The sequence below is a fragment of the Lotus japonicus genome, chromosome 1 (genome assembly GCF_012489685.1).
Source record: "Lotus japonicus ecotype B-129 chromosome 1, LjGifu_v1.2".
Classification (NCBI taxonomy): domain Eukaryota; kingdom Viridiplantae; phylum Streptophyta; class Magnoliopsida; order Fabales; family Fabaceae; genus Lotus; species Lotus japonicus.
In genome coordinates, this window is record NC_080041.1 from 89,966,304 (window position 1) to 89,992,205 (window position 25,902).

At 36.1% G+C, this 25,902-nt stretch overlaps 4 protein-coding genes across 7 annotated transcripts; all 4 read left to right on the plus strand.

The window, feature by feature from the left end:
- The first annotated feature begins 479 nt into the window (after positions 1-479).
- Positions 480-8,488, plus strand: LOC130727641 (tryptophan--tRNA ligase, chloroplastic/mitochondrial). 2 transcript variants are annotated; one of them, XM_057578831.1, is made up of 16 exons: positions 480-637; positions 714-827; positions 920-1,007; positions 1,110-1,151; positions 2,015-2,104; positions 2,396-2,518; positions 3,408-3,479; positions 3,736-3,848; positions 3,970-3,991; positions 4,109-4,174; positions 4,509-4,565; positions 5,607-5,653; positions 5,831-5,912; positions 6,264-6,353; positions 7,525-7,671; positions 8,163-8,488. In XM_057578831.1, the coding sequence occupies exons 1-15, from the start codon at positions 591-593 to the stop codon at positions 7,663-7,665; spliced, it is 1,194 nt and encodes a 397-aa protein (XP_057434814.1). In that variant the 5' UTR covers positions 480-590; the 3' UTR covers positions 7,666-7,671; positions 8,163-8,488. The 2 variants fall into 2 exon arrangements, with proteins under 2 accessions (XP_057434814.1, XP_057434813.1); XM_057578830.1 differs by lacking the exon at positions 8,163-8,488 and having other exon boundaries at positions 7,525-7,907.
- A 2,161-nt stretch (positions 8,489-10,649) lies between these two features.
- Positions 10,650-12,103, plus strand: LOC130727642 (uncharacterized). Its single transcript, XM_057578832.1, has 2 exons — positions 10,650-11,698; positions 11,806-12,103. Exons 1-2 carry the CDS (start codon positions 10,708-10,710, stop codon positions 11,832-11,834), a joined length of 1,020 nt encoding a protein of 339 aa, XP_057434815.1. The 5' UTR covers positions 10,650-10,707; the 3' UTR covers positions 11,835-12,103.
- Positions 12,104-16,225: 4,122 nt separating this feature from the next.
- Positions 16,226-16,975, plus strand: LOC130711246 (uncharacterized). Its single transcript, XM_057560784.1, has one exon. The coding sequence runs from the start codon at positions 16,226-16,228 to the stop codon at positions 16,973-16,975; it is 750 nt and encodes a 249-aa protein (XP_057416767.1).
- A 1,951-nt stretch (positions 16,976-18,926) lies between these two features.
- LOC130727643 (amino acid permease 8-like) lies at positions 18,927-23,739 on the plus strand. 3 transcript variants are annotated; one of them, XM_057578833.1, is made up of 8 exons: positions 18,927-19,045; positions 19,170-19,306; positions 20,003-20,236; positions 20,454-20,547; positions 20,662-20,879; positions 21,133-21,272; positions 21,596-21,823; positions 22,143-23,739. In XM_057578833.1, the coding sequence occupies exons 2-8, from the start codon at positions 19,222-19,224 to the stop codon at positions 22,554-22,556; spliced, it is 1,413 nt and encodes a 470-aa protein (XP_057434816.1). In that variant the 5' UTR covers positions 18,927-19,045; positions 19,170-19,221; the 3' UTR covers positions 22,557-23,739. The 3 variants fall into 3 exon arrangements, with proteins under 3 accessions (XP_057434816.1, XP_057434817.1, XP_057434818.1); XM_057578834.1 differs by having other exon boundaries at positions 18,938-19,084; XM_057578835.1 differs by having other exon boundaries at positions 18,941-19,045; positions 19,160-19,306.
- Positions 23,740-25,902: the final 2,163 nt, after the last annotated feature.

Sequence of the window (25,902 nt, forward strand, 5' to 3'; positions counted from 1 at the left end):
CAATCGGATCATGTGTATTTGATTTGTAGTTAAGTATAATGTAGACAAACTCTCGTCTCAATTTATGAAAAGATTTTATTTATTTATTGTCTGGAAAGCAAGTGCTCATGTCTATTCTTACAAATGCTTATGAAAATAATGTATATATTATGGGAATGACTTTCTTATGTGAAAATGATGAAAAATTTAAAAAATTAAACAATGTGACATGACATTTTTAAATCATCCTACGACTATTTATTATTTAATCATAATTATTCATAATATATCCTTGTTCTTTTGTTTTTGGACAGATGAGTATGAAGTTAACAAAAAACGATTTGGGCCTGAAAATAAAAAGCAACCAAGAACCAATGAACCCAATCTCGTTCCACAGCAAACAACAACCCATGGCGCGCGGTGGTGAAGGTAAGGGCAATATTGTCAAATTAGTGAGAAGGATTAGGGGCATTACGGTCACCCAATTTTAATTTCCAACATAGCAGCACCTTAGTCATTTCAAAACCGCCGCTAACTTCGTAGCTTCAGCCACGATTGTTATCGAGAGAGATAAGCAAGGTTGGACGTGGATGCAGTGATTGAGTGTGAAAATGCGTGTCTCTCATTTCGCGGTTTCTTCATCCTTCGCACCTTCACTGTAACCTCTCTCTCTCTCTCACTCTTCACTTCCACTTGCTCTCGCGATTCTTGACACCATTTTCTTGCTTCTGCAGGTCTTGTGCTTCAACCCTTCTTCGTTCTCGCCTCAGAACCCCAAGCATTCGTTGCTGTACAACTCTATCTGCAACTTCTTCCGAGACGCAAACTCCCGCTACAACTTCTGTAAAGTAAGTAATCACATTCCAATTTTCCATGTAAAGCAATTCTCATTCATTCACTCCTTCTCATTTTATGCCATTGATTTGAATTCTGTCCACAGGAAGCGGGTAGTGTCGGGAGTTCAGCCCACAGGCTCAGTTCACCTCGGAAACTATCTCGGTGCTATCAAGAATTGGGTTGCACTTCAGGTGTTTGACATTTTGCTTCTTCTAATTTCGATATATGAGTTAATTTGGTTTACCCTTTATTCACAAATTTGCGTGAGTTATGATGTTGTTTTCATTTTGCAGCATGCATATGATACACTTTTCTTAATTGTGGACCTTCATGCGGTATGTATGTTTTCCTGCAATTCTGCTACTGCCTGCTTTTACTCATGAAACTCCTAAGTGATGCTTTTTATGTTTCTCTTTTTTGTTGCTTGAGCTGCAGGTCTGAACTCATATAACTAAAATTTTAGTATATAGTATCATTTGAAAAGGAAATGATATTGATATTCATGATTTTCCTTATTTCTGTGCTTCTTCTGAGCTTTACGAGTTTGCTATCACTTTTAAGTGAATTGGTATTGTACTATTTGCTATTTATGGGACCAATGTACCTTGCCTCGGTAAATAACTTATTAGAATGATCCAAATTTTTAGGATGATATAAGTTCCCCTTTCTGATAGTTTAGGTGTCCAATTTAATTTGGGGAGCTATAGGGTGGACTAATTTTGAAGTGGTCCATTGGCGATCTACTAATCGTCAATTAAAAAATCATTATATCAAATACTATTAATAGTGGATGATTACCTGTGGACCACTTCAAAAATGGTCCACCCTATAACTTCCTATTTTATTTAGTTTTTAGACTTCAACCTTAATCTTCACAAATTAGCTTTTTGATAATATAAATAGTGGCCAGACTTTGTAGGTCAAAGATGTAAAATGTACAACCAATGAAGCTTGGGTTGAAAAGTGGAAATGACATGGTCACAAACAATGCAGCACCATCACAACAAAATTTGAATGTTCATGCCTCAATTTACACCTAAAACATCATCTGGCTAAGTATATTGGTTTTTTTTGAGGAATTTGAGGACTAATGTTATGCTTTTGACTGTGCTTAGTTACTGATCGAAGCCACTTTCCGGTCTTATGGATTTTGGATGACATTGTCCCATTTCTCATATCTTCAGAATTGATCTTACAGATTACATTGCCTTATGATGCACAACAATTATCTAAGGCTACAAGGTCAACTGCAGCCATTTATCTAGCATGTGGGGTGGATCCTTCAAAGGTTCTAAGATCTTTGCAACTTTTTCTCTAAACTTTCTTAGAAATGGATCCAGCTCTTTTAAAGTGAGAGACTCACTTGAGAGACTCACTTTATAGGGTAAAGTAAGTCATCACAACCATTGATTTTTGTTGTTTTATTGACTTTTCAAAGTAGGTAACCACTATTCATGGTTGTTATGACTTACTTTACCCTTTAACCCTCACTTTAGAGGAGCCAAATCCCTTAGAAATAGTATACATGGTGCAAATGTCAGGACCTCCATGGATAAAGGATATTCATTTGTGCAAACAGGCCTCAGTATTTGTACAGTCTCATGTTCGCGCACATGTAGAATTGATGTGGCTGCTAAGTTCCACAGCACCAATTGGTTGGCTGAACAAAATGATTCAGTTTAAAGAGAAATCTCGCAAGGCGGTGCGTTTTAGCTGTTTACCTTACCAGTTTCCATTTTAATTTATTTCGTATTTTCTCCCTGTTTTACGGATTTTATTTGATTGGTTTAGGATTTATGTTCAATTTTTTTTTATATTATTTCTTTCTTCCTAGCATGAATACGTTTCCTTCTTGATGGTGATTGTCACAAAGTAAGATAAACCTTCCTCTTCGGAGCGGAAACGGACGTGGCCAAAACATATAAAGATCGGCGTAGTCGCTCATAGGGACATATCTATCCGGATAGAGGATAGTCTAGATCGATTCATATATAGATTTCTATCCATATCGATAGGTAGTTTTATTTGATTCTTTAATTAAACAGACATTGGAAATAAGATTTAAATAGAGGGTTTACTCCGGGCTGACTTTATCATTTTTTATATTTTAAATTCTAAGTTGTGCTAGTGTGAATGCTGATGCATATTTTATTTTATTTTAGGAGCAATGGGAAAAAATTGATCTATAACTTCCTAGTAGGAAATGCCAACTGTTATTCATACAAATTAAAATGAAAATCAGATTTCATTTTGAATGGCAAGAATTTGAGTACAATCCACAGCCTTTTTGAGCTTTGAATGTACTTCAGTTCTCAGTGCTGCTGACTATTGACCTTTTGGTTGCTGCTCATTAAATAATGGCATGCAAAAGTTTCTGTTCAGATGTTTAGGCCTTGATAATCTGTAAAGGCTATTCTAAAATAATAACATGTTATATATTTATTTAATTTCCTATTCCATTGTACTATACAGCTTGTCTTTGGCCAATGTTTGATTTGCTAAGTTAGGCACTTGTTTTTTCTTTAATTCTCATGCTGTCTTGTATATTTCATTGATCCAAATAACTGATTGGTTTGAAATTGGATTTGTAGGGAGACGAAGAAGTTGGAGTTGCCCTTTTGACTTATCCTGTTCTGATGGCTTCTGATATACTTCTATATCAGGTGGTTTCTGACACAGTGACACTGCACTTTGTGAAAATTTTATGTCATAGTATTTGTTTGTCTTATATTTTCCCCTGATTTATCATGTAGTAGGGAAGTTGTAAAACCTTGTAAGTATGCTAATATTACTTAATTTGATGTAGCTTTGCTGGTTATATTTTGCAAGTTTTTGGAGTTTTTGTAAATGCATTCTGATATTGGATTAATATTACCTTCAATAAGAATAATCCTTAAAATTTGCAGCATGCTTCTGCAGTCTGATTTGGTCCCTGTTGGGGAAGATCAAAAGCAGCATTTGGAGTTGACCCGTGACTTGGCAGGGCGGGTTAATAATTTATATGGAGGACGAAAGTGGAAGAAATTGGGCGGGTGAGTAATTGTTTTTAAACTGGACATTAGAACCATCCATAAGATGGGGTGGAATTACTTAGCTTCATTTTTTTGATTTTATGCTAGGCTTGACCATTTTTATTTTGTATGTTTATGACAGCCGAGGTGGTACTATATTTAAGGCAAGTTATATTTCATCCATTAGAAGTAGCTAATGAGCTTATAAAAAAGAGAAGTAGCTAATGAATCATAGTGACATTTACTTGTGGTCTTTTCTAACATAACTTTCTGGAATCTAGGTTCCAGATCCCCTTATACCTCCAGCTGGAGCCCGGATTATGTCCCTAACTGATGGCCTGTCCAAGGTTTTCATTTTATTTCACCTATATTATGTATAACTATATATATGCATTAGACACACGTGCAAATGCTTGTGTTTCTAGTTCTGTAAACTGTAAATAATATCTGCCTGTTCTTTTGCTCTATTATTAATTAACTCTTCAAAATTCAACTGGTTTGTAAGATATATGTGTGTGCATAAAAAAATGTAGAATATTAAAGACGACATTGATAGTAATTAAATGAGGTTGCCGGCTATCAATTTTATATATTTGTTTTTTGAAATTGGACTGCAAAACAATATTTATTGATTTAACTCATGAATTTAGGCTGACACTTATCATGGGTTCAATATTATAGATGTCAAAGTCTGCACCTTCCGATCAATCCAGAATCAATATTCTTGATCCTAAAGATGTAAGAAACTATATTGATTACGGCAATTTACTTTATTTGTTATTTTTTTAGGTCTTACTGCATATGCATATGATATTTTTCTGCACTGTTTGTATTTAATCTATGATGGAGATGCAAATATGCCCATTAGATGAGAGGCATTAGTAGCCCTTGTGGAAGGGTGAATAACCCATAATATACATGCAGATGAGTGAAATTAGGGATGTCAATTGGATCTAGACCCAATCGGTAGCCATGAAAATTACCCACAATAGGTAGGGTATTTATCCTTCAAATGGATCTGGGGGTAGTTATGGGTGATTATGACCCATACAATTTTGCGGGTACATGGGTACTATAATAGTACTCAACCCTACCTGTACCTGTGTAATATATTTTTTATGTTTTATGATTGGAATTTGAAAGATTGTTGAATAATTTTTTATTAAGTATGGTAATATTTGTCATATTTTATAATTAGTAATTAGACAATCTTTAAATATGTTGGAAACTGTAGTATGGTTGCTGAAAGGATGCAGGTTAAAATTTGCCTTGTGGTAGTGTGTCTCGCATTAATGCAACTGTGTATGGTTGCTGTGAGAAGAGAATGGGAGTTATGAGTTCAAAGTTTATTGTTTTTTTGTTTTTGTTTTTGGTTATCTCTTCTCTTGTAAGCTATGTTCACTGAGGAAGTTTATGGTATCCTCTGACATTTGGTGTTCATATGTGCTTCATGGACTTGCAACAGTGATTGGAAAGATTCTCATCTATAGTATTTTTATTTTTAAGATTTTGATATGTTCTATCAGATTAGACTAATATGATTGGAGTCTTAGGTTAAAGTTTACTTGTTTGTGGTCAGACACTGCAGAGTTTACTCCTTGGAAATACAAGTGATTTACATTTTATTTGATTACACAAACTTTACTTCCAATGCTTGCAACTTTTGTATTGATATATGACTGTAAATGATTATGAATATAAGATAAGTTTGATAATTTTCCTGCATATGTTAATTTTCCTCTACTTTCTCTTGCTGAGTTTGCATATTTTGTTTTGTAGCTTATAGCAAACAAGATCAAACGTTGCAAAACTGATTCAATTCCAGGGTTAGTATTGTGATTATCCCATTTTAATAACATTTTATGTTGATTTGTCCCTTGGAGATTTTTTTTTCTGTAAATGCTTTCATTTTTTCTTCATTTTGTTGTTTTCTATGTAACTATTAAAATTTGGTGCTTGGTAAATTCTTAAATCACTTCTTGTCCACTTGACACATCTCACAGCATGGAATTCGACAATCCTGAGAGGCCTGAATGTAATAATCTTCTCTCCATATATCAGATCATTTCTGGAAAGACAAAAGAGGTCAGCAATTCATTATGGTCTGATATTGATATATGGTTCAGGAATATGTCTTTTTTTGGTGTAATCCTGAATTAATCTTTCTAAAATTATGGCATTCACATTATGTTTTTTAAACTTCCTCAACCTGTTGCTGCCAATTCAGAAGAGTTCCAGAACACTAATTTGTCAAGGAATTCTTTTTTGGCTAGTCAAAAAACAGTTGACGAGATGAGGTATCGAAGTTTTTGTGAGTGTAGGAAGGTTCCTGTTTAAAAGTGTTATGTATCTTCAAAGTCTTTCCCAATCATGCAGTAATTGTTGACTTTCATTAACTTAAGAGATATTCTATTTGATACCCATTTTTATATACAGGAAGTTGTGCAGGAATGCCAAAACATGAACTGGGGTACATTCAAACCTCTTTTAACCGATGCCTTGATTGATCATTTGCAACCCATTCAGGTTACCTACTAAATATTACTTTTGCTAAGATTTTTTGGCCCATCAATAATGTTGGTTTAATCCGTACATGTTTTCATTCTCATCCTTTATTTGTTTATTATTGGAATTGATGTTCATCGTGGGCTTCTGAAGGGATAAATTTTGACTGATATTTGCAACAACTTAGCATTCCTAACTACCATGTTGACACAAGTGTGTTTGGATAAATAATGTTCAATTACTTATGAAAAAATTAATTTTGAAAGAATTTTTATGTTTGGGTTGATTCTATAAGAATAAGTTATGTTTAGATTGTTTTATGAAAATTTACCAAAAGAAGTAAGTATTATTATGCATTTATTTATTAAATTTGGTGTTATTAATGTAAAATAGTCTCAAACTGCCTAATGTACAAATTTACATTTTTGCAGAAGTAACAAAAATGTCAATCTTTTCAAAAAAAAAAGTCAATGCTGCTGGAATGTGTGTTTACATCATACAAGGAATGCAGACATTTCCATTTTTGCTACCTGAACATCACCTAGCCATTAGAAACTAATTTATAAGTTTGACATAAAATAGAGTCTGTAGCTCAGAACTACATTGGAAACAGTTATCAAAACACAATCTTACTGTTGTAAGAAAAAGTTAGTGCATAACTCATTTTTATAACATCTTTTCTTGGGGATGGGTGACTAGGAATCAGAACCATGACCAAAGTTGCCCTGAATTGGATTGAATTGCTATCTTTTATAAAATCTTCAACTTAATGTTTGAGCTTTAGTAGGTCATAGCTGATCTTATGACTGTAATCCCTTCTTCTTAGGCATGCATGTTTTCTGAGAGACAAAAAATACCTTCTCTCTTTGACATGATTTCTATCCAAGTCCACCAAATGTCTTCATTGTAAAGTACATACTAAGTACCAATAAGTACTTCAAACTAGAGATTTGATTGGGCACTTGCATGGGAGCATCTTGATGATGTCCAAATTATTTTTTTTCTCAACAGTTTTAACACTTGGTAAATAATAAATATAAATTCCAATTAACTGGTTCATCCTTTATTAACTGCACTGCTCAGTGGACATAATTTTATTTCCCTTATAAAACAGTTTATCCTTTACACTCTATTTTTCTCAGTGAGCATAGGGTCTGAGTTGTCACTCCATTATTTTTTCTAACTTTGGCAGGTTCGCTATGAGGAAATCATGTCTGATTCAGGTTATTTAGATGAAGTTTTGGCAAAGGGAGCTAGAAATGCAGCAGAAATAGCAGATGCCACACTTCAAAATGTTTACCAAGCAATGGGATTTTTGAGGAGACAGGGATAATTGATGGTAAGCAAAATTAGATTAATTGGTGAGACAGCTATGATGGGATAATTAAATTGATGCCAAGCAATTTAATCAAGAACTCATAATGTCCCATGAGTTTTTGATATAATAGGTTCTATATCTCCTCTCTTTTTTCCAGAGAATTTGCTTGTTGTATTCATTTTTTGTCTTCCATTATTTATTCTTACTGTATAATGAACACACCAAATTTATAAATGATTTCTCCTTTGTTTTTCATAGGTATGTTTGCGTACACAATTTTATTAAGTATTTATGGCAATATGCACTTATGAGTATACCTTGATTTGTTCATTCATATGGCAATAAGCACTTATGAGTATACCTTAATTTCACCCCATTAATAACTTTGTTCGTTCAACCATCAAATTGCCTTGTTGTCTCTGTTCCAGCACCACCATAATCACCACTGTCGAACCAGTTACATGTTGTCATTCTCTAGCTAATAGCTAGTCGGTTTCTCTCATTTTTGCCAGATCTCTATATCTCCGGCAAGAGTCAGTTTTCACCGAGATTACTATTGGGGCTGCCTCTTTTAGGTCCAGTGGTCCAAATCTGCTAGTCAACAATCATCACTGCTCTCTCCATCTAACGTCGGTCAAAACTAACCCTGCTACCAATTTAACTGTTTTTGCTTGTTTTTCTGTTGGGATTCTATTTTTGTGGTCCACTTGCCTTGCATCGGTCCTACTCTAATTACTTAAGTTATTTATAACACATTAATCATGTAACAAAATCAAATCATGATATTGAACATTTCCATGTGATTGAACAAAAGAATAAATTGAAATCTAAAGCATCTTCTATGACAAAAATGCTAAAAAAGAAAATGAAAGTTCAAGGAATATCATTAGCAACTACAAGTGATTTTGTTGGCAATCATATCAAAGGCACACATACACAATAATGATTGCAAGAAGAATAAGTAGTTGATTGAAGGGGACTTTAGGATTTAGGACATTGATTCTTAACCGCTACTTTAGTTAGTGGCACTGGCATATGAATGAAGCTCCTCAGAGTCAATAACATTTAACTATATTTCTCACTGACCGCTTAAATTGCACTAATCATAGATATCCGAATTGGTGCCTTATCAAAATCTAATGATGTCCCTCTCTTAAGTGTGTTCATCTCCCTTAGTGCATCTACTTGCTACAAATAAGACATATATGTATGATTGCACTCTCTCCTCCATTCAGCAAACCCGTGCGAAACTATCATTCATCAAATTCAAGCAACATCATGAGGATCTTATGATATTATCACTTGAAGGAGTTATTTTGTGGTAAACATTGATTCTTCAGTGTCATTATTGCAGCAAGGATCACAAACTTTCTTGATTAATTGCAAGGGGAAGCTTTTCAACGATAGTTTTAATCATGTTCCCTCTCCTTCATGCTGTTTGTTATGTCAAAGTCAGAGAGAAAACAATAGATCAAGCATGAGAAATGAGTGGAAGAAGAAAAAGGTTAAAGAGGGAAGGAAAAGGTTACAAAGGGACCCGCATCAAAATTTTCTTCCCCAACAAATGAGGAGAAAATACAAATTTATCTCATCTTATGTGAGAGACATTTCAAATTAAATATTCCTTATTTTAACTCAGATTATGGGGAGGTGACCCAAACAAACGTGGTCTTCATTGGACAAAATGGGAAAATCTTTGTAAGAGGAAGGTGTTAGAATTTTGGGTCACAAATGTAACTTTTAATTGTGTTAGGGCCATTATTTAATTAGCCAAAACTAAAGTGGTCTATTTAATATTGATCTTATGGCTAAGGGCATATGTGTTATGAAAAGATATTGTGCAGATACCATAAGGCAATATTCTAATTTGATGAGGGGCCAAATTAGAAATATTGAAAACAGAATTGTAACTGATGCAGTTACATATAGGGTTATGGTCCCCAATTGTAGACACAACACAGTAACGTGAAAAGTTTCTCCTCATCCCCATCAGAGAAGAACATCAGGAAACCCTAAGGGTGATCTACAATTGGAAGATCACAACCCCAGATCCTTCAACGATTCTCATGGCTCATTCAGGTACGCTTCCGCTCTAGATCTTCATCATGTTTTTCGGGTATGGGTTAATCAAGTGTGGTTTCGGATTATGCTCCTATTTTCTATATTGGTAGAAAAGCATGTGGTTAGGAACAAATCCTTATTTGTTAGAAACCTACAAGTGGTATCAGAGCCACCCATACCTGATTCATGTATGAAATTGGGTAGTTCTTGAAATATTAGGGTTTCTGTTTTTGAGTTTATTGGGTTATTGATTCAGGTTTTCAGTTTCGTTTTTGAATAAATATTGGGTTATAATTTCGTGATTGCCGTTATCGGTGAATTATTTATCGGTTATCCATGTGTGTCAAGATTTTGATATTCACGTTGTTGAATGAATGTAAAACGAAACTGTTGGATGAATGTATTTTCTAAACCAGATCTTTGTTGAATTTTTCGATTTGGATACTCACGAACTATACATGCTGGATTTGTTATTGATCATATATAATTCGTTTTTTTTTTTTTTGAAATTCACGAATCATATATGCTGGTTTTAGTATGAAAAATTCTATTTTCTGGGTTCATGTGAATCATGAATTCTTTTGTTTTATTCGTATATATATATAAAAGAGATAACACAAATTGTGAATCATGTTATTGATCAAAAGCTGTTTGGTTGATAATTCAGTTACATATACTCGTTTGAATATATGGAAAATTCAGTGTGTGTTCAAAATTTTGGCTTGGTATATATTTTTTATACAATTGTTTAATATTTTAAATGAGTCAATTAAAATAAGAAAGTCACAAAAGTGACCTCTTTTTATGGAGATTACTCATAAGAAATATTAAAAGTTTGTGTGTGTATATGTTTATCCATGCGAGTATTAATGGACCCCAAAGGAAAAGTTAATGCTTGGCCGGATTTCATACACACCTGTGATGATAAACATGTGATAATTTTAAAGGCTTACATGTGAATGATAAATCAATCCAAAGAAGGATTTGTTATTTGACATGATTTATTATCAATGTTTGATCATTACAACAAGAGTACCACTAGCAATTAGTATTACTGTCAAAAGACATGATATTGATGGTGCACTAGGTATCTTGAGATGGGTTATGCCATTATTTGAACATATTAATGATTCAATTTTTCTTAATGTGAGTATATTTACAGCATTTGTTTTTGTTCTACTTTTAGCAACTATTGGTTCGATATCTGCTAATCTGAATTCGGTTCCGATCCTTGATGGAACAAATTTTAAGGATTGGAAAGAGAACATGGAAATTGTTCTTGGCTGCATGGATCTTGACCTTGCACTAAGGGTGGAGAAACCCGTTTCTCCTACGGAATCTAGTACCTCTGAACAGAGGAAAGATTATGAGAAGTGGGATCGCTCCAATCGCATGAGTCTTATGATCATTAAGCGCGGCATTCCTGAAGTCTTTAGGGGTACTATCTCGGAAGAGATAAAAGGTGCCAAAGATTTCCTTGCTGAAATTGAAAAGCGCTTTGCAAAAAGCGATAAGGCGGAAACAAGTACTCTTCTTCAGAACTTGATTTCCATGAAATATCAGGGCAAAGGAAATATAAGGGAATACATTATGGGCATGTCAAATATTGCTTCAAAACTTAAGGCGCTAAAGCTTGAGCTGTCGGATGACTTGCTCATTCATTTAGTATTGCTTTCTCTTCCTGCACAATTCAGTCAGTTTAAGATATCTTATAACTGTCAAAAGGAGAAATGGTCTCTTAACGAGCTCATTTCATTTTGTGTGCAAGAAGAGGAAAGGTTGAAGCAAGAAAGGAAAGAAAGTGCTCATTTTGTTAGCACCTCTAAAGACAAGGGCAAAAGAAAGAAAACTGTTGAGCCCAAGAATGAAGCTGCAGATGCTCCAGCACAAAAGAAACAGAAAGAGGATGATACCTGTTACTTTTGCAATGTGTCTGGGCATATGAAAAAGAAATGTACTAAATATCACGCTTGGCGTGCAAGGAAAGGTACATTTTTTGCTTTGGTCTGTTCTGAGGTCAATTTAGCTTCAGTACCTAGAAACACTTGGTGGTTAGACTCTGGTGCAACTACTAACATCAGTGTTTCAATGCAGGGTTGCCTAAGCTACCGGAAGCCAAATGATGTTGAAAGATACATCTATGTTGGAGATGGCAAGACGGTGGAGGTGGAAGCTATAGGGCATTTTAGATTATTATTGTGTACTGGATTTTATTTGGATTTAAAAGACACTTTTGTGGTACCGTCATTTAGACGGAATTTAATTTCAGTTTCTAATTTGGACAAATCAGGTTATTCATGTTCATTTGGAAACAGTAAAGCCGAGTTGTCTTTTAATTCAAATATTGTTGGAACCGGTTCACTTATTGGATATGATAATCTGTATTTGCTGAGCACTGTAGTCACCTATAGTGAATCCCTGAATGTGGAATCACGTGGTACTAAGCGTAAAATTGATAATAACAATTCAGGAGCATTATGGCACAAGCGCCTAGGTCACATCTCTAAAAATAGAGTTGAGCGGCTAGTGTCAGATGGAATTTTGGATTCCATTGACTTCACAAACTTTGATGTTTGTGTTGAATGCGTTAAAGGTAAACAGACCAAAACAAAGAAATTTGGTGCATATAGAGCTACAGGCATCTTGGAATTGATACATACGGATATTTGTGGACCATTTCCAACACCTTCTTGGAATGGTCAACAATATTTTATATCATTCATAGATGATTATTCGAGATATGCATACTTATTTCTTATACATGAAAAGTCTCAATCACTGGATGTGTTCAAATCATGTTGAGAACCAACTCAACAAAAGAATTAAGAGTATCAAATCTGACCGTGGTGGTGAATATTACGGTAGATATGATGGTTCAGGTGAACAACGTCCAGGGCCTTTTGCCAAATACCTAGAGGAATGTGGAATCGTCCCACAGTACACCATGCCAGGGTCACCTAGCATGAATGGTGTGGCTGAAAGACGAAACCGGACTCTTAAGGATATGGTAAGGAGTATGATTTGTCATTCTACTTTGCCAGAGTCACTCTGGGGAGAGGCACTAAAGACTGCAGCTTACATTCTAAATAGAGTGCCAACTAAAGCAGCTGCCAAAACACCTTATGAGCTTTGGGCTGGGCGAAAGCCTAGTTTGAAACATTTTCATGTATGGGGATGTCCAGCTGAGGCAAGGCCTTATAGGCCAAATGAAAAGAAATTGGAATCCCGAACAGTGAGCAGCTACTTTATTGGTTATTCTGAAAGATCTAGGGGCTATAAATTTTATGATCCCAAATTAAAGACAATTTTTGAGACGGGAACAGCCATGTTCTTTGAGGAAATTGAGTTTGGAGGGGAGAACAAGATTAGGGACTTTGCTTTAGAGGAAGAGTCGGTAACAATTCCAAGACCGATTCATACAGTTGCTTCTGATGAAGCAAGTACGGAACCTCTACAAGACATTGTTGTTGAATCTCCTCCTACTCAAGATGATATGGTGGTTCATGAAGAACAAACTCAAGATCCTCAAGAACAAGTGTTACAAGAACCAATACCTTTGCGGAGATCCACTAGAGAAAAGAGAAATGCTATTCCAGATGATTACATAGTCTTTCTCCAAGAACATGAGGAAAATAATGGTATGATGGAAGCTGATCCAATCAACTTCCAGCAAGCCATGCAGGATTCCAACTCTGAAAAGTGGATTGAAGCAATGAAGGAAGAGTATAAGTCCATGCAAGACAATAAGGTTTGGGAACTTGTCCCATTACCGGAAGGTGTGAAACCCATTGGTTGCAAATGGATATTTAAGACCAAGCGGGATTCTAATGGTAATGTGGAGAGGTATAAGGCTCGTCTTGTGGCTAAGGGTTATACTCAAAAGGAAGGGATTGACTTTAAAGAGACTTTCTCTCCGGTTTCATCGAAAGACTCTTTTAGGACAATCATGGCTCTTGTTGCACATTATGATTTGGAACTCCATCAAATGGATGTCAAGACAGCGTTTCTCAATGGAAACATTGATGAGACAATCTATATGGTGCAACCAGAAAACTTTGTGTCAGGAGACCCAAAGAATACGGTTTGCAAATTGACAAAATCCATTTATGGACTAAAGCAGGCATCTCGTCAATGGTACCACAAATTTCATGAAGTAATTCTCTCATTCGGTTTTGAGGTGAATGTTGTTGAAGATTGTGTGTATCACAAATTCAGTGGGAGCAAAAATATTTTCCTGGTTCTGTATGTTGATGACATACTGCTTGCCACTAATGATATAGGCATGTTGCCCGAAACCAAGAGATTTCTATCAAGAAAATTTGAAATGAAAGATCTTGGTGACGCTTCCTTTGTATTAGGAATTCGGATACACCGAGACCGATCTCGGGGTATTCTGGGATTGTCACAAAGGAGCTATATCGAAAAGGTACTTAAAAGGTTTGGCATGCAGAATTGTACATCAGGGGATACTCCAGTTGCTAAGGGAGACAGATTTAGTCTCAGTCAATGCCCAAAAGGAAACTTAGAAATTCAGGAAATGCAAAAGATTCCTTATGCATCAGCTGTAGGGAGTCTTATGTATGCCCAAGTTTGTACGCGTCCAGATATAGCGTTCATAGTTGGGATGTTAGGCAGATATTTGAGCAATCCAGGAATGGATCATTGGAAAGCAGCCAAAAGGGTTATGAGGTATTTACAGAGAACAAAAGATTATATGCTCACATATAGGAGGTCAGACCAATTGGAGATCATTGGATATTCTGACTCTGATTTTGCTGGATGCCAAGATAGTAAGAGATCCACTTCAGGCTATATCTACATGTTGGATGGTGGTGCAGTTTCTTGGCGTAGTGCCAAGCAAACTCTCATAGCTTCATCCACCATGGCAGCAGAATTTGTAGCATGTTTTGAGGCATCTAACCATGGGATTTGGCTGAGGAATCTTGTCACTGGGCTGCGAATTGTGGAAGGAATTGAAAGACCGCTTAAGTTATACTGTGACAATAAATCAGCCGTCTTATTTTCCAACAATAATAGGAGCTCGACCAAGTCAAAACATATTGACATCAAGTTCCTAGTTGTTAAGGAAAGGGTACAAAGTGGACAGATTTCTATAGAACACATAGGGACAAACTCCATGATAGCGGATCCTCTTACAAAAGGTCTTCCGCCTAAGGTCTTTCATGAGCACACTGCTCACATGGGTGTTTTGCAGTGTGATGAATGCTTAGTTTAGTGGGAGTTACTCATATATAAATTTTGTGTTCTATGTTTGGTATTATGCATGCATACTCTAGTATTTGGATATTTTTTGGTTAATTATAAAGTTTGATATTCTGTTATTTATGCTTTGTACAATAAGGTTATTGAATGATCTCACTAAAGTAAAGTAGGACCAGTTGAAAATTGACAAGTACGGGCCACCTTCTTGTGATTTTCATGCTGCACATTTCATAATGAATCTATGTCATTTAGTTATGTCAGTACTAGTAATCATTGATGGGTTTAGTTATGATTGATATAACGAAAATCACTTTGGTTCTACGTACTGGCATGGCTAATGGACGAGATTATTTGGATATGCTTAAGGTATATAATGGCATTTTTGAGCTCATAAAGTCTAACACATGCGTAGAGTTACATATGTGACCAGTGGGAGATTGTTAGAATTTTGGGTCACAAATGTAACTTTTAATTGTGTTAGGGCCATTATTTAATTAGCCAAAACTAAAGTGGTCTATTTAATATTGATCTTATGGCTAAGGGCATATGTGTTATGAAAAGATATTGTGCAGATACCATAAGGCAATATTCTAATTTGATGAGGGGCCAAATTAGAAATATTGAAAACAGAATTGTAACTGATGCAGTTACATATAGGGTTATGGTCCCCAATTGTAGACACAACACAGTAACGTGAAAAGTTTCTCCTCATCCCCATCAGAGAAGAACATCAGGAAACCCTAAGGGTGATCTACAATTGGAAGATCACAACCCCAGATCCTTCAACGATTCTCATGGCTCATTCAGGTACGCTTCCGCTCTAGATCTTCATCATGTTTTTCGGGTATGGGTTAATCAAGTGTGGTTTCGGATTATGCTCCTATTTTCTATATGGGTAGAAAAGCATGTGGTTAGGAACAAATCCTTATTTGTTAGAAACCTACAGAAGGAAGATGGTGGCCTTGGCTTTCGTGACTTCAAGTCTTTCAATATGGCCCTAGTGGGAAAGAATTGGTGGCACATTTTCACTCGTCCTGAGTGTTTGCTATCACGAGTTTTTAAAGCGGTTTATTTTCACAATTGCACCATGCGTGAGGCCAAGAAAGGGTATCGTCCAAGCTATGCATGGACTAGTATCCTGAAAACGAGTTGGATTTTTGAGAGAGGGGGCTCTTGGAGAATTGGTGATGGAACTCAGGTTGATATTTGTAGGGATAAATGGGTGCCGGGAGATGCACCTCTCATTTACCGACAAGATTTAGTTTAAGAATTTAATCTCACCAAGGTTGCAATGCTCATTGACCAGGATTTGCACTGTTGGAAGAGAGATTTGATTGAGCTGGTTTTTAGCCCAAGCACTGCGGCAAACATTTTTTCCATTCCTTTGGGAGTGCATGGGGGTGTTGACTTGTTTCATTGGCCAGGTACAAGTGATGGACAATATACATCAAAAGAGGGATATGACTTCATGCGGTTGTTGTTACACCGTGATGCTGCGTCCTCTTCCTCTACGGCTAAGCTTGATCCAAGGAGCTGGAAGTTCTTTTGGGCATCTCGAGCTTTGCCTCGTTGCAAAGAAACCTGTTGGAGGGCAATTTGTGGTTTGTTGCCGCTGAAGGAGAGCTTGTTCCGGCGCCACGTTGATGTTGATCCAGGTTGCGGTTTCTGTGCTTCGGAGAGGGAGAATGAAGACCATATTTTCCTCCAGTGCCCAGCTGCCAAACACATCTGGTTTGCGTCTCAATTAGCCATCAGAGTGGATTCTTTTACCTCGTTTCAGGCGTTCTGGACAGCAGTGATAGCGATGGATGATGATGAGGTCCTGGCTATGGCTCAAACGGTGGTATATGCGATTTGGGAGGCAAGGAACAAGGTCTGTTTTCAGCAGGGAGAGCTGGTGGTGGCTACGGTTCTCCGTCGTGTGGCTAGTATGTTGGAGGCAGCTCAGGTCCGTGACCTTGCTCGTGCACCCTCGGTTTCTTTGCCAGCAAAATGGAGCAAGCCGGCGCCCGGCGGTGGATATCATCAAATGCAACTTTGATGCTTCTCTTCGTGCTGATGGAACGGGTGGCATGGGGATGGTGGCTCGCGATTGCCAAGGTGAGGCCATGGCGGCAGCATGTTCTTTTCCTATCTTATGTACTTCCCCACTTGTGGCGGAGGCCATGAGTATGAGATGGACACTACAGCTGGCTATTGATCTAGGATTTCGCCGGATATGCTTGGAAACAGATTGTCTCCAATTATTCACTAGTTGGAAATCAAAGGAAGCTGGGAGGTCTTATCTGAGTTCGATTCTGCAGGATTGCCGTGTTTTAATTAATGCTTTTGATTTTGTTTCGCTTTCTTTTGTTAGACGCACAGGCAATACTGTTGCGGATTTTTTGGCTAGAAACTCTGAGACCTATGCTAATTTAGTATGGGTGGAGGAGGTTCCGGTAGCCGTTTCCCATTTGGTTACTTCTGATGTAATGACTCAATTGCCGGTTGGCCCTTAATTTTTATTCAGTTTACCTTCAAAAAAAAAAACTCAGATTATGTGTAACTCTAACTTTACCCTAATAACTAGTTCATATTATGTCTAACTACGAATAACTCATATATGAGTGGTCTACAGTAAAAGAATTTAGGACAAACTCTAATATAATCTTAAAATTCATGTTAGGTCTAACTTTACCTAAAAGCTAGCTTAGAGGAATGTTCTAACCTTAATATAAAAACTTTATTCAACCATATCTCTATTTGATGTACAACTACTCGAAACTAATAACCAGAACTTAAAATATCAATTACATACATATTTGGATGTGTCTAAATATTTCCTTTTTTCTTTTTTAGACCCCATGTATTTTTTGTGTGAAGATGACCCCATGTGTTGTTGATAGAAGACAATTCAACTCGAATTAGATAAATTTTTGGTTAACACTTGAAATTAGATAATAATAATAATACATAAATGCTGAATTGCACAACATATTTAATGCCACGACACTACGACAGGGCACAATATAGTGTTTTTTTTTTTTTCTGAACGATATGTGGGATATATTAAAGGGAAAAATTTAGATCAAGTTCCTTAAATCTATTTCATCAAGTTTACCAATCATGTGATGACACATGTGCAACTATTTCTAAAAATAAAATGTCATTTATTAAGAATTTATTGTCAAAATTTGAAAAATTACAGATAAACTTGATGGAATGGAAGTAAGAAACTTGATATAAGTTTTATCCTATATTAAACTGGGGGCATAGAAGCCAAAACTTCCGCGGTTACAAAAACGTCAACCTCATGTGGTACTTCCTCAATCCACGCGCAACCGGCGTAAGAGAAGTCATTCTTAGCTAAGAAGTCTGCCACAGTATTGCCAGAACGGCGAACAAAAAAAAGGAAAATAAAATCCAAAAAACGACAAAACTGAAAACAATAATTAATAATAGTAGCTAAATAATTTCCTTCTATCCGGAGGTTTTTCCACAGTTGGAAAAGCTTGACACAATCCGTCTCCAAATACACCCGCCGGAATCCAAGATTGATTACTAAACCAATGGACCAACGGAGCACTAAAGCCTCCGCCTCTGACGCTGATCGATGACCTCCGCCGGAATCCTGTATAGTGTACTTTGATCAAAGTATTTTGTAAAATTATTCAATAAGCTTAAGAGAGTATTAAAAAGCCAAACAAACCCTGAAATTGTCCTTGTCGTGCATATAAGCGATTGCGTCATATAGCACCGCTTTGTAGTAATTACTAATTAATATGTATGGGACAAAATTCTCTCTTAGAATATTACTCAGGATCACTCACTTCCAACTTTTTTAACTTGAACTTAGGGGGGATTAATTTATCAAGCAAAACTCTAAATTGGAATCAAAATTCCAAAATATTGGGAAAACACGAGAGGCATTTTATGGAGGAGGGCACTTTGGGAAGTAAAGAAATAGTCTTGTATTTCTATTTGTATATATACGAACAAGAGTGCTGAGATGGGCCATGTTTATGTTTTGCCTACATTACAATAGGATAAATAATAAGGGAACCAAAGCAATGAAGCATTATCTCTAGCTTGTTACAGAAAATCAACAGAGCATTCTGGTTTGAAGCTGCAGGTTTATATATATAACTAGATCAAATTGAGATCGATGCTTGTAACTTTTCCCCTATTTCCTTTGGGATTTTTCATTTCTCTCTACAACATTTAAAAAAAAATTAACTTGTTTTAGGTGTTTTCAGCTTCCTTCATACATATTGAGGCTGTGACTGAGCTGAGAGCAGGGATCTGAGAATGGACACTGAAGAAGAAAAGGGTCATGCTTCTATGAGACTCTCAAGTACAGAAGTGGATGATGATGGGAGAACCAAGAGAACCGGTATATGCTTTCTCCTTCTCTTCTTCATATCATTTTCTTTTTCTTCCTCATCCAAATAACTTAGACTTAGTTCATCGGAAAATGATTACTGACTTATAAAAATGATGAGAAAAATCTGCACTATATATTAGACACATTAGACATAATCATTGGCAAAGTAGTTAGTGCACGTTTAGTTTTCAGTTCAAAACAATATTTGGTACCTCTTAAATTGATATCATGATTTTTAATGTAAAAACATCTAACTGAATGCACATGTTGAATTGAACGAATGAGCTTTCAGATTCATCCGGTCCTCATTTGTCAGTTATACTTACATTTGTAGTTGTTATGTCATTTGAAGGATTATGTTTTATTTATTTTATAATTAGCCGGTTTACTTCACTATCTCACCCCTACATGAGTGCATATCATCATTTTCTTTTCTTCCTAATTGAGATGACTTAGTTGCGATCACATATATTCATATACATGTTTTTACTCAAAAAGTGAAGAGAAAAACCCACACTACTCTACATGCTCCTATATTAGACCCAATTGAGTTTTGCTTTTAGGAGAAGACAAAAGCATCAATTAAAAGTTTAAAACCGTCTTTTTCATTCTTTCTTTGTTGTATCTACAATACTAATTACAAGATGCATGAAAACAACTCTCCTTTAAATTTCTATCATAAACACTATTTTCTTGAACTTGCAGGGAACGTGGTGACAGCTACAACACACATAATAACAGTGGTGGTTGGGGCAGGAGTGTTGGCTCTGGCATGGGCAATGGCTCAGCTAGGATGGATAGCTGGAATTGCAGTGATGGTTATGTTTGCATGCATTTCCATTTACACTTACAATCTCATTGCAGATTGCTACAGATACCCTGACCCTGTCACTGGCAAGAGGAACTACACTTATATGCAGGCCGTTCATGCATACCTTGGTATTGTAAACACCTGAATTCACAAGTTAATTTGAGAAGCTTATTAAAGTAAGCTCAAAATAACTTACAGTATCGTACAATAAAGTTAATTATATCATTAGAAGGGTTTGGTTTTAAGGGTAATTAACCTTTTTTAATTTGTAAAATCATCTACATATAAAATTCATGGTCTAATTGAAATGTTTTGATCAATTCCATATTTCCATTTCATCATTAGGTGGGAAAATGTATGTGTTTTGCGGATTGATCCAATATGGGAAGCTGGCTGGGGTTACAATAGGCTATACAATAACTACTTCCACAAGCTTGGTGTAAGTTTTTGATAAATAAACTAATTATGTGTGTGGCTGGTCATATATGTATAACAATCTGCTAATGAGATGACAATTTCTGAATTGCTTTTTGGTGATGTGTTGATGTTGCAGAGCTATAAGGAAAGCCATTTGCTTCCACAAAAAAGGCCATCAAGCTTATTGCAAGTTTTCAAATAATCCTTATATGATTGCTTTTGGGATCTTGCAAATTTTTCTGTCCCAAATCCCGAATTTCCATAAGTTAACATTTATTTCAACCATTGCTGCTCTTTCCTCTTTTGGTTATGCATTTATTGGAAGTGGACTTTCTCTAGGAGTCCTGTTCTCAGGTATAGCTTTCATCCATAATTTTTGTTCCAAAGCTTTCTAGAGTTAATTCCAAAAAAATGATCTTAAATTTACACAAAAGTCACTAATATATGGAGTAAGAGGTTTGCACCAATTTTGTTAAAAGTTTCTCCTGATTCCTCTGCATATATAGAAATGTGTTCTGCTAAGGATATATATCATTGTATAATCATAAAGTTTGTTTGAAATTTTTCTTTCAATTGTGTTTTACTAAGGCATTTTGGTTGTGAACAGGGAAAGGAGAAACAACCAGATTATTTGGAATTAAAGTAGGGCCAGAATTATCTGGAGAAGAAAAAGTTTGGAAGGTTTTCAGTGCTTTGGGAAACATTGCACTTGCTTGCTCTTTTGCTACTGTTGTCTATGATATAATGGTAAAATAACACAACTTACAAAATTTCACAATCATTTACATGCATTAAGAAATTAGAAAGAGGAGGAATAGCCTTTGTGCGTGTTTAGATACACGGTGAATTGGGTGAAATATCTCGGCAAGTCAAAATCACGGTAGACAGAAATAATTTCTCTAAGCTTTTGTTGTTATCCACTGTGGTTTAGATTACTTCAACTCATCGTGATTTTGACTTCACCGGAGCTTTCCACAATGTATCCAAACATGCACAAGCTAGTGAAGCAAATTAAAGTTGTAATTTCTAGTGATTCCATTGAATTTTAATTATCTCATTGCTTTATTTAGGACACCTTAAAGTCAGATCCACCAGAAAGTATACAGATGAAAAAGGCCAATGTGTTGGGGATCACTGCAATGACAATACTTTTTCTTCTATGTGGTAGCCTTGGCTATGCTGCTTTTGGTGATCAAACACCAGGGAACATCCTCACTGGCTTTGGATTTTACGAGCCTCATTGGTTGGTTGCATTGGGGAATGTATGCATTATAGCTCACATGGTGGGAGCATATCAGGTTTGATTGTCTTACTTCTAAAATATAATGCATATACATATAAGCTTTATATCAAAACATAAATCCAAACCTAGATTACCAACAAAATGTTGGTCTAGTGGGCAAGCTAGACCCTCGTAAGAATGAGAGCACAAATTTAAATTCAGGAAAAGATATTTGTTAGAAGGGATATGTAACCGTTTGAGGGGACCAAACAAGATTAGTATTTTTAATATATTTTAGCTTATAAAAAATTTATAGTTTCATAGATTATGTTTGGGGTGAGTAATTACAAACTCAATTATAATGTTTAATTTGAGATATTGACATTGTATTACAGGTGCTTGCTCAACCATTATTTCGTATAGTTGAGATGGGTGCTAACTTGGCATGGCCACAATCTACCTTCTTAAACAAGGAATACCCAACAAAAATAGGCTTCAACCTCAACTTGTTCAAGTTAATATGGAGGACAATATATGTGATAATAGCCACAATCATTGCCATGGCAATGCCATTTTTCAATGAGTTTCTTGCTCTCCTTGGAGCAATTGGGTTTTGGCCACTCATTGTCTTCTTCCCTATTCAAATGCACATTTCACAAAAACAAATAAGAACCCTATCATCAAAGTGGTGTGTGCTCCAAATGTTGAGTTTAGTGTGCTTCCTTGTTTCAGTAGCTGCGGGAGTTAGTTCTGTTCGTGGAATTATGGAGAATATCAACAAATACAAACTCTTCATGTATAAACAGTAGTTTATTTCAAAATGGCCGTGTTACAACCACCACTATCTTTACAAATTCTGTAAACTATTGAGACTAAGCTTCAAGAAGGACAATGGAATTGTGCTCAACCGATTTCATAACACAGTCTGGGCAGAAAATATAATTGAAATATCAGTACAACAACAACAACAAAAGCCTTATCTCACTAAGTGAGATCAGCTATATGGATAGCTAAAATTCTCACTATCTAGCGGTGTTTGCAGAACTCTAGGTGGCAATATTTTCTGCAGGGTTTAAATTTCTTGGAAAAGCTCTTATGTGAAAGTTTACATGCTGGAGAGATCGTTGGGCAAGAGGATAATTCTTCAAAAACTCGGCCCTTATGCTCTTCATTAGAACAATGGATTGTCATGGCCTGTAGAACCCTAGCATTTTGCAGGACATATTTTGCAAATTGAAGATCATCTTTCAAGCCTCTATATCCTCTAAGTGTAATTGTAATCCTCCAGGATTAGCACAGCAAGATGCCACCCATCAAAGCAAATAACATAGATGTCAAGGTGGATTAAGTTGTTACTGGAAAGGCATTGTAATATTGGACATTGGCGTGATGAGGCATGGTTATGTCCAGAAACTGCACATCATAAAATGCGCTAATCCGAATGGGTATTCAATGAGGTGGATATGTATATTGCTCGCTCTGATTAACTTGGGAATGGCCTTAACATCCCCTCTAAAATCCAAAAAATCTTTAAATTCCACAGCAACAACACGAAAATCATCAAGAACCGGACATGAAGAAACGAGTTGTCGAAGATCATCGGGTGTTTTGAAAGTAACACGCGTCAAGTGAAGGGTTCTGAGCAAGGGAAGATCAGAAGAAACTATATTGTCAGCCAGAGATAACGAAGTCAAGTTGAGAGCCACGAGAGTTGGGCAGATGAGAATATTGCAAGGTGATAAGAAGGAGGTTCTTCCCCGAGGCAACACCAACGTTAATTCTTCCACGCGACTCAATTTATCGGCGGCAAGCCATTCATATGTGCAGGGGCCTAGCCAGGATTTTCACATCGGGGGGACTACTGAAAAATTACCGTGGAGAAAAATAACGTGAAACCACTTTTATCGACTATATAATTTTGGTTTAGCGTGATTTTTATTGTGTATCTAAACATTCACTATTATTATAAGAAAAAAATAATATTTTTAATCATGAACACAAGAGTATGCTTATATATCAAACACATTTTTCGTTAAGTATGTGAAGGGAGAAAATGCACATTTATGTTTTTTTATTGTTTGAAAAAATAATTTAAACGTAATAAGTATGTTATGAGTGTGAAAACGCAATTAATGACAATGTAGAAATGTGATACTTTTTCTATTTCACCTTTGTGTTTAAACATATGAATTACAAAATTTATATTTCATATTTATCTCTTATTTAGCAATGTACTTTTTAGTAATTTTATATCTAATAGTTTTACTTTATTTTTTTCAAACAACATTCAATTTTTAAATTTACTTTTGGGTATAATTTCCACGTACAAATTCAATTTTTTATAGTTCATTTTATCAACATAATTTTATTAAATAGTGATTCAACCAGACTCTATAGGGAAAATCAATTGATATTTTCTATAAATAGAATAAATAAATATATAAATAGTTTGAGCATGAGAGATACCAACTAAATAAATTATGTAAAACTATCATTTAATATTCAAGAGTTGCATCTAGTATAGTGGTAATTCATTTTCATAATATTCTTGTTGGAAAGTGTTCCACTCCTATTCACATCATTTTGCGTATTTTCGAAATCATTTTTCGTGGAAAAAAAATTTGAAACTGGTATATAGGAATCGAACATGAGACCTATATAAGAATAGTAGCAGTCCTTGCCGCTGCGCCACAATGACATTCATGCTTGGTGCTAACTTTTAATATATATTGTCTTTATTAGAGGTGCTAGAAATTTTTTTACATAATATAAACATGAAAAATTAAAATATCCGGGGGTGCAGAGCACCGGTAAGCCACCCCGGTGGCTCCGCCCCTGCATATGTGGTCGTTATTAGAGAGGAATTTCACCAAGGAATTTTAAGGCACAAGGCTTGGATGATCATGGAAAAATAAAACTTGATCCACGAGGTTGAAAAGGACGCGCATGCGATCCTTACACTTCCACAAGCAATTGTCATCATAATCGAAGTTGAGAACATGCAAACGCAGGTGGCTCCACCTATTGGAAAGAACTCTCATGGCCAAAGCGACTTTGGTTGGGAGAAAACCGAGTATGTGAGACAACACCTCATCTGGTAACTCGTTGATCTGATCAATAGCAGCCATATCACCATCCACGTCGTGGGGCTGCATGTGCGGGAATGCTACTTAGGGAGGGGTTAGAAGGAGAAGAAGCAGACTCACACTACTACAGATTTGACCTTTTGTCACGCCCCAATTGTCACGGTTATAGGCGGAACAGTGACAAAAGGTCAATTATCACGGTTATAAATGGAACCGTGACAAAATGAAATAATATTTTATTATTATTATTTTGGAACCGTGACAACAGAAGCTTTTTTAAACACAGATAATATATGGCTCTTATTTTTCCCTAGCCTCCCCCTCCAATTTTTCCTGAGAAAAACCCTACCACCCTAACCTCTTCTCGCTCTCAATCGGACTCTCTCCAATATCTGGCTTCTCAATCGGTCTCTCTCTCCTGCTCCCTCTCATTCGCCGTTCGCTGTCACGCCGTTCGCCGTTCTCCGTCACGCCGTTCGCCGTTCGCGCCGTTCTCCGTTCACGCCGTTCTCTGTCACGCGCACCTCTCTCTCTCGAGCACCATTGCAAAGCCCAGGTACCTTTCTCTCTAATATTCATCTCTGCTACTCCCTAATTAGTGCTTGCTGCTGTAATATCCATCTCTGCTTCCCCTGTAAACCAACTCAAATAGTTCATCTGTAGCTAAGTTTCACTTAGGGTTTTTCTTGGTCCTGCATTACCTCTAGTTAATTTGGGCTTCTTTTAAACTGTCCCTCATGTGGCCAAAAAACTGTCTCAGGAAAATTCTAGCGAGGGGGTAACATTCTCAGAACTTAGAAATCTTATGATCCCCTCCAATTTACTTGTTTTATCAGTCATAATTGTTTCTAACTTTTTGAGTTGCATTCTTTTGATTTCATTTTTTTCCCTTTGTCTATTTGATATTTTTTTAGTTATTGCAGTTAGTAAATGATTTGAAAGTGTCATTATTTTTCCAATTTTCTTTCATTTGGTGAGTATCATTTGAATTGTGCCCTTTTAAGAGTGAAAGGTAAAATTGATTGTTCCAACTGCAAAATCACAAAAGAAATTGGGTTAGAGATCAAGG